This window comes from Sander lucioperca, chromosome 8 (assembly GCF_008315115.2).
Source record: "Sander lucioperca isolate FBNREF2018 chromosome 8, SLUC_FBN_1.2, whole genome shotgun sequence".
Lineage (NCBI taxonomy): Eukaryota > Metazoa > Chordata > Actinopteri > Perciformes > Percidae > Sander > Sander lucioperca.
This window is the reverse complement of record NC_050180.1, coordinates 36,178,453-36,187,308: the sequence shown is the minus strand read 5'-3', so window position 1 is coordinate 36,187,308 and position 8,856 is coordinate 36,178,453. Positions and strand designations below refer to the sequence as shown.

At 38.4% G+C, this 8,856-nt stretch overlaps 2 protein-coding genes across 2 annotated transcripts in view; both read right to left on the bottom strand.

The window, feature by feature from the left end:
* cdc16 (cell division cycle 16 homolog (S. cerevisiae)) overlaps positions 1–5,451 on the bottom strand; it is a 13,969-nt gene extending 8,518 nt beyond the window's left edge. Inside the window, exons 1-7 of the mRNA XM_031284988.2 lie at positions 5,230–5,451; positions 4,970–5,024; positions 3,713–3,810; positions 3,529–3,567; positions 3,256–3,396; positions 1,767–1,926; positions 339–433 (exon numbers count right to left, since the gene is read on the bottom strand). Coding sequence (XP_031140848.1) covers positions 339–433; positions 1,767–1,926; positions 3,256–3,396; positions 3,529–3,567; positions 3,713–3,810; positions 4,970–5,024; positions 5,230–5,277 — 636 coding nt within the window. The 5' untranslated portion in view covers positions 5,278–5,451. The remainder of the gene's footprint in view (positions 1–338; positions 434–1,766; positions 1,927–3,255; positions 3,397–3,528; positions 3,568–3,712; positions 3,811–4,969; positions 5,025–5,229) is intronic.
* A 308-nt stretch (positions 5,452–5,759) lies between these two features.
* LOC116039994 (uncharacterized protein CFAP97D1-like) lies at positions 5,760–7,795 on the bottom strand. Its single transcript, XM_031285230.1, has 6 exons — positions 7,644–7,795; positions 7,365–7,467; positions 7,086–7,166; positions 6,745–6,863; positions 6,363–6,549; positions 5,760–6,211 (listed from the first exon to the last, which is right to left on the bottom strand). The coding sequence occupies exons 1-6, from the start codon at positions 7,688–7,690 to the stop codon at positions 5,927–5,929; spliced, it is 822 nt and encodes a 273-aa protein (XP_031141090.1). The 5' UTR covers positions 7,691–7,795; the 3' UTR covers positions 5,760–5,926.
* Positions 7,796–8,856: the final 1,061 nt, after the last annotated feature.

Sequence of the window (8,856 nt, the reverse complement as noted above, 5' to 3'; positions counted from 1 at the left end):
AGGACGGTGTATTTGAGATGGACTCAAAACAAACTGCAGGGCCCATGTTCATTGTAATAAGAGAACATATCCTGTGCAACAATGTGGCTCAATTATGTGCTTTTAATATTTTTTGGAAAACAATTGGACAACGTGTCTATGGCACAAAGGAATATATCAGGCTTTGATTACAAAGACAATACCTGTGAGTCAGATTAATTCATTGTTGATTTTGGTCTTTTAATAGGATTAGTTGACAATGAGAAACATTTAGAATATCATCACCCTTATGCTTTAATTGATCAATGACCCACGCAATAAAAAATAACTTTCAAAACTTAACGCATAGCCCCCCTTACCTTCTTTAACTTATTCTCAAATAAGAAGTGTAACAGCTCCTCCTCTTCCTCAGTGCACTGTTGACTCAGAGGAAGTGAGTCAAGGAAGTCTTTCTCTATTGAAAAATAAACAACGCATTTCACATATACTGCCAAGCTCCTTGAAATGATAATAAATGGTAGAGTCAGAGCATGAAGTTAACTTTTTTGACCACCAGCCACAGGGACTTTTTACCAGCCACTTTTTTTTTGTCATAAAGGTGAAAAACAGGAATTGCTGTGTCTCTATGATCCTATCCTGTCCTATTGATGGTAGCCTACTCGTGGACATTGCGCCGTCATCACGTGCTGTAGTAGGGGGGCCCGCTTTGATAATCCTGCATAGGGGCCCGGTGTTGGCTCGTTACGCCACTGCATATAAGAGATGAGATGACTGACAAAATCAGGAGTAGCCTATGCGCACCAAAACAACAACAAAACACTGGTGAATGCGCACCATAACACAAGAATTTTTTTTGTATAGTTCTTAAAAATAAATAAAAAGGAAACTTGTTTTGGGGAGAATAATACTTATTACTATTAATTCATTACTCTGGGCTGAGATTTCCTAGGAACCTTACCAAAAAGGCTCAGGATGCTGCAAATGTTGGTAAAATATGAAAAAGGCTGGTGGATTTAAGACACAAAATAAGAATGTATTAAATGAATCAAATATGAACATATCTGTCATTGTCAGTGGCTTGTTAATCTTTACATTGTTAGTTAATTTCCTATCCTGGCCTGGGACACACATTCATACGGTTTGATAAAATACTTGTTGGACTTTAACTTATCATGAACTTACAATAACGAGAGTAGCTGTCCTCAATTTAGGTCATCGTGTAGGTCTCATCTGCGTTTTTTCCTGCATCCACCGTGTGCGTTTGTGTGTGGTTGTGTGTGATTGTGTGTGTGTCTGTGCGTGTGTCTGCGTGTGATTGTGTGTGATTGTGTGTGTGTCTGTGCGTGTGTCTGCGTGTGATTGTGTGTGATTGTGTGTGATTGTGTGTGATTGTGTGTGTGTCTGTGCGTGTGTCTGCGTGTGATTGTGTGTGATTGTGTGTGATTGTGTGTGATTGTGTGTGATTGTGTGTGCGCGTCAGTCGCGGGGGAAACGGAGCAGCCCTGCCCGCTGCAGAGAGCCGACAGTATTGAAACAGCAGCAGGTTCAGTGACAGCGTACATTGATGTTAAAATGTATACATGTTGGCAGGACGGTCTGAAATGTTTTGCATCACTCAAATCTCATTGGCTACCCGCCAACGTGGCAGGTAGATTGACAGTTTCACCCGCCAATCACAAAAGTTACCCGTATTTGGCGGGTGGGCGGGTGCCAATTTCATGCCCTGGGTAGAGTATTGGTAGAAAATGAATAGGTCAGTGCACATCATCGCCACAGAGCAGTCTCACCTTCCTGTGCAGTCAGCATGTGGTGGGACGTTAAAAGGTCAAAGGCTTCAAAGCAGTACACATCCAGTTTCAAGGCCTCTTTGTAGCTGGAGGTGGCCAGCGGTCTGTTGTCCATGGCATCATAGATCTTACCCCGCAGTAGGCAGATGGAGCTGTTGATCTGAAATATTTCACAGAGGGAATAGGTAGAATAGAAAGAGGGCACAGTCTCTAGTAAACATAAATAATATTACTCATAACTTTATATAGCAGGTTTTCCCTGGCTATCTAACTCAAAGGCGGGTTGCCTTTGTCTTATTGTTTTAACTACCACTGGATTATTATTATTTGGGTCATTCATGTTATGCAGTAACATTTCTGTCCCCATAAATTACTTCATATGACTGACCCACAGAGTCCTGGATTTATAGTATGACATCAATGTCTCCTACAGTCTAACACTCTTTTAATAAAGCAGCAAGATGAGACAGTTCAGGAGAAAAGTGAGGGTCAATCTGACACTCAAACCAGAGAAGGGTGAGCGATTATACAAGTGACTGAAATATTGAGGAATAGCCTAACAAGTACAATTATTGCTTAATTCTATTTTTGTTAATTTTTGCTTTGTCCACAACATTAACAAGACTGGACATAAGCAGCAATTGTCAACAAAACAATGTTTATGCCAACATAACCTGCCCGCTCAAAACTATATCTGCTGCACTCAACTGTTATTACAATGGTTATTAAATCATATCTACATCTAGGGCAAGACTTTGTTTTCAACCACTGAATACAATCTATTATACTATCCTAGCCAGTAGTGCAGGGGGCAATTTTGAGCAGATGAACTCCATAACATTAAGTCAGATTATCATATCTGCTGTGTAGTATTTGAATATCATAATTAAATCTGATGTTAAAATAAACACAATTATCTCTATTGCGTGTGAAAAGATATCTAAATGTTAGTTTACAAGATGCAATAAAAAAAAAAAATTGTACTCCAGTTGTTTGTTAATTTATGTTTTTCTACATGAATGTAAATCTATTTTGTGAACAATCATCGCTAATATTGGTTTCTAAATTTGTGAAAATAAAGGAATTATAGAGACGGCATATGAGGCACCACATTTGAGGATTCTGGGAACCATATATATTACCTACAATACAAAATAAGGGTTACAAATTGTAAACGTAGATCATTTCTACCAACAAGGTCAATAAAACTGTAGTTGGTGGTGGGAGTGTTTGTGGAACTAGACATGGCTGAAAAGTCAAAACACTAAAAGAAAATGCATTGGCACAGTACAGCTACATATTTGCAGTAACAGCATTAAACAAAAATTATTATTTATTATTATTATTATTTAAAAGAAAGATGAGTGGTGATGAACAGAACAATGCTGAGTGATAAGATTAGATCAGACTAAAACTAAAACTATAATCTAAGTGGAGCGCCCAAATCACAGACTGTTTTTCCAGAATTTCAGTGGCAGCCTAGACTTACAGAAGCAGGGGACATGTCCCAATCCTTGGATGACTCTGGAGCCCCGTTGTCTTCTTTCCCACTCCTGTCCAGCAGCTTCTTACTAGCTGGCTCCTCTGCATCCAGGATATCCAAGGCCTGCTGGAATTCTTTGGCAGCATACTAGACAAAACAGTCCGATACGAATAAATCTAAAGCAAGGATAATACCTGGTAGGGTTTTCTAAATTATATTCTGTAACACATGCAAAAGAGGGTTTAAAACCGATACAAACTGTATTTTCCAGTTACTTACATGGCACCTAGCAGCAAGATACTGACAAGCTCCGTATAACTGTGTAACAGAAGACAAATATTGCGATTGGTTTATTTTAAATGTACATGTCCTTCACATATTGATAAGTATCATAAACCTCATTACTCACTTCCCAGCACATAACTTTGTACATATCGCCAAATCACACATAACCTGCAATTACCTTGTCAAGTTTTCGTGAACGGAGGGCATGGGAGGCTCTGTGGTACTGTGAGGTCAAGTAAAGGCACTGAGCTAGCCAGTAGATATCCTGGGGTTCCTCTGCATGCCCAACAAAAAAAGGAAAAGTCAATTCCTGACCATATTTTCTTCCCCATTAACTTTATTGTGTAAATGCACATATACTAGGGCTGCCACCTCTTAGTCGATTAGTCGACTAATCGGTCGTTTTGGTCTTAGTCGACTAAGATTTCTTTAGTTGATGAGTCATTTTTTATGCTTATTCATGCTTAATTACTCATTTCCAAGAAACTTATGAGCACATTTCTGGTAAACACAAGATTTAAAGTGGTGCTTTTGCAGGATTAATTGTGGAGAAAGTCAGTTTTACAGATGGTTAATTAACTACATTTATATTGTGCTTTTCTAGTCTTAACCACCTCTCAAAGAGCACAGCTCTGTCGATTACATCAACTAATCGACAAAATCATATAAGTGTTAGTCGACTAAGAATTTCTTTAGTCGAGGACAGCCCTAACATATACTGTACAACTTGTGACAAAAACATAAATTATAAAACAGTTTGGCATCATACTCATTACAGATAAGACCGTCCTGGCTTCACTCTTCCTCTTAATAAGGCGAAACATTTTAATATTATCAGGAGATAAGATGTATTACAGCAACATCCAGAAAGGGCTATATGAACACATTTCCTATTATTTATTATTTGGATAGACTTAAAATATGTCCTAATTCAATTCGGACACCAGACGAGACTGAGAAATAATAAATTGACAATCAAGCTGTACTGTCTGATTTTTGTTTTCATAGTATAATATTACATCCTTGGCTTCCGGTTTAATTTAATTGATCTTTTTGAGTGTTGAAGTAGTTCTCTATTTTCCCAGAATTCCAATATATACTGACAGAATACATGTATAGTAGTTTATTCTTCAATTTTACAAAATTCACATTTGTTATCTACAGTCACAAATATGGAAACAAATTTGTTAGTGGGATAGCTTAACTATTTGTCATCACTGTCAGCCTACACAACAACATCGCAACGGTTGGCAAGCTACTGTATTATCTGCGATTGCGAAGAAATTGTACGAACAATGATAAACAAAACCCGAATTATCTCACTAAAAAGCGCCAGTCCTACTAACATTGGCTTTGTAACTTTAGGTGACAGATTGGTTAGGTTAAGTCCGCTAACATGCTGGGTAGTTTCACAGCACTAACGGCACTCACTCACCGTGAGACAGGGACGCTATCTTGTCGGCCCAAAACAGAGCACTTTGATACTGTTGCTGTAAACAAACACACAAAGACAGAGTCACTCAAATGTATATTCATTGTTGTTGGTGGCTGGTTGCCCGGCTGGGTAATAGCCTTAAATTAGCCAGGCAGTCAAGCTAGGAAGGTTTGTTACCATTGACGCCAGGTTTGCTCTCAAGCTAGCATTAGCTAACGTTAGTAACAAAGTCAGAAAGGAATCATAAATCTTAACGTTACCTGGTCAATGTACTGCCGTACTCGCTTTCGAAGCCTGTCGAGATTCATTTTGTTTTCCTTTCTTAAAAATATCAGTCTGACTATCAAAGGTGTGTCATTCTTAAAGACGGAAAAAGCAGTGTATCAAACTATGCTCACAAAAATACGTGCTAGCTAGCTAGCTGCGTAAAATCAAACCCGCGGCTTCTTTCTGCAACGAGTGTCCTGCAAAATGTGCCGTAAGGAAACCCATAGTAGATAGACAGTTCCACATTACCTCAAGTATTTCACTTTCTCTGTAGCTGTAAAATAATTCTATAAATGTAAAACAAAAATCAAGATACAAACATTTATTTATTACTTCATGTATGTATTATTTTATTTGTTATCAAAGAAACAAATTTAAAAAAGGTCATCATTCTGTTTGTGAAAATTCTCTAAACCAGAAAAGTATAGTGTCCATGAATTTATCTTGGTAGGCTACACAGCCTATACAAAGTACTTATCCTGCACTATATTAGAGTACCATACAGTATATATCAATGTCTCTGTAAAACAGCTTATAGTGAAACTATCATAGTCTCTTTAATGTGCAGATAAACGGGTTTGCCAAAAACAAGGCATTTTATCCCTCTGCAGGACTTGCAGTCCCCCGCTCGGGTGTTTAGGTGTGTGAGGAGTGCTGGACATATTAGATCCATCAGGAGAGGGAAATGATTCAGCAGTGTGAGGGGGTTTGTCTGCGGTCAGAAGAACCAGGATTCTTAGGTACATCTGGTGAGATGGATTCCTCAGGTGCATTTGGCTCAGGGTATGTCGCCATGTCCTGCTGTATTTCTGTTCCTGTTCTTCCTTTCTTGCTGGTTTCTTTACTGTTTTTATTTTCCTCAGACTCTGCTTTGTCATTGACCTTGTTGCTTGCAGGGCTGTGTGTGGTTGCATCAGCGCTGATCTTTTGTTCTTTATCACTATCATGGTGCTTCTTAATGGAGTTTTCTTGTCCCTGGTATTGGCACGTAAAATAAAATAGTCATTGTGCTATACAATAAAGGTCATATGATGCAGTTTAGGAGGTCATTAAGAGTGCAGAAGTTACAGGTTGTGCTTATTAAATTAATGCTACTTGATCTAAAAAAAGAAGAGATATTTTTAACCTTTTGCTCATTTGTCCTTCCTCGTGGGTAACGTGCAATGCTGTCCATCACCTTGAGAGTTTTGAGCCAGTCCTCATGCCAGCTCCTCAGATTATAGTGAGACCTGCACTGGCTCAGACGGGACAGGATCATTTGATTCTCCTTGGTAATACGGAGCAACTCCAGCTGTCGCTTCTCCTTGCCAAGGCTGCAACGAAGAGTAAACACAGGCTTTACAACTGGGTTTTTAGTTTCAAGGGCCACCTTATCTTGGCAATACAAGTTGTTGCACAACTTAACTTAAAGTACTTTTGCACTGATAGTTCTGCCCATAGATATAGAACAATATAATATATATATAATTGTTCTATATCTATGGTTCCGCCACACAACCCCAACTTACCTTTTGCTGTCATAATAATTCTTGTTGTCAATTTCTCCAGTTGTCCTCATGATGTGTGATATTTTCTCCATAAGCATATTGTTTTCCCTCTGAATCTTCATTGTCCATTCCTCTTCAAGCTTAATGCAAATAGCATAGATTATGAATAGAAACACAGTATTTAGGTTTAACAATACGATTTTCTATTTTGAATTGAGGTTAAATAACATTCTTAGATTTACTGGGCTATTCATTTCTCATAGTTTGAGACTTCACTGGATGGCTTCGGCACTGAAACATCTGCTGCCACCCTGTGGACATGATGTGAGTTGACTTGAAAACACGAGAGATAAAACAGCAACCTTTTGTTTCTTCAGCTTGACAGCCAGGTGAACATAGGTCTTTGGTGGAGTGGTATTTATTGTTGGTTTAGCTGACTTCACCTTGGGAGAAAAACAACAACATACAGCTTTGTATAAAGCACTAAATGGCACTGAATAATTCCAACACATTACCTGGTTGGAAAAGGGTTACTATGATGGTTTGTGACTTGAATAAACGCTTGAGGTGAAGCTCAAAACATTCAAAATATGGGATGTTATCAAGTCACTTCACACACCAAAGTACATTTTTCTCCTCACCTTTCCCCTATGTAAATCATATGAAGCCTTGTCCCATTTCTGCTGCAGATATTTGTTTCCGGCAGGAAGCAGGGGTTGATATGCCAGATGCGCCATCATGGTCCTGTCAAGACAAAACATTAAACAAAAAGTGCATACCCATTCCCAACCTGCACCAGAAAAAGAAAAACACATTTTAATGATTATGATTTTTGCATTAATGTTGTAGTCCAGAATTAATCACATAAAAGTGTGAACAGTATGCTACCTAACCCAGTCCCTCAGGTCTCTCTGACTCACCTCACAATCTGTGGCTGCCCTGGTGTCTCAATATCACAACCCTTCATCTGCCCATAAGAGTGTGTTCATGTTCTGCAGCGTCCAGGTTGACTGGAGCTCAGAGACTGCAGTCTGTTTTCTGCCAGTCATACATGGTTGCCATGACAGCAGCTGGAGAGAGTGGAGATGAATGAACTCTTTCAAACGATGTGCTTGTTTAGCAAGTTCCACACAGAGAAAAGCATACAGGCATAGAGATAGGCTAATTAGTGAGGAGACTGGACAGAGTGACTGTAAAATGAGCTGCTGTGTGAAGACACCGTTTGACACAGTTCCAAGCTGAAAATGAACTGGAATTCAAACTGAATTTTCAAAATATGTTCATGCCATTTCAGACTGTTCATGCCTGCAAGGATGTAAATGTAAAAATGTGACTCTAATTTCTGAACACTGATCATACTTTTTGTTAGAGTCAGAGTTCAATGGACCTGTTAAACATGTTGATCGTGAAATTATTAAATCAAATGTAGAATTATTACATTTATTGAAAAGAATTGACAGGATTAAATTAATGAGGTCAAGGGCATGTAGGCCACTATATTTTTCTTTTTGCTGCATGTTGACAATTGCAGCCTTGGTAACAGTTACTTGGAAACTTAAACTAACACACTCAGTGCAAACACAGTTTATACAAAAGACACCCACAGAAAATCTGCTGTCATAAAGCACACTGTAGGTTGCTGCCTGATCATAACAAGAGAAATTAAGTTTATTTAAAGTTGTAAAACTTTATTCGATCCAATACATAGCACTGTATACTATGCAGTGGTATCATGTTACATGATGTTATCATGTAAAGTACTAAATATATGTTTAAGACAGTACAACACGCTGGAGCATATCATCAAATATTTATTGAATGAATCTCATTGAGGTGATATGACTTCATGAATGAACAGCTATATGACAACACTGCCCCCTACTGACTAGAGCTGGCCATGACAATCTTTGGTGCAACTGAGATCACAACGGTTAATAATTCAAATCCCATGTCAGAATGAACAAGCACTCATGAAACTGTAAAAGATAATTACGTCCCCCCTTTTCATGCACCATAATGAACATTGCATTTAATGTTTAGTGTAACAAGTTGCATTACCTGGGCATCCAACTATCAATACACAAACAATATGCTAGCAAATAATTGTACACGTTTACTTTTATGAGTATATTA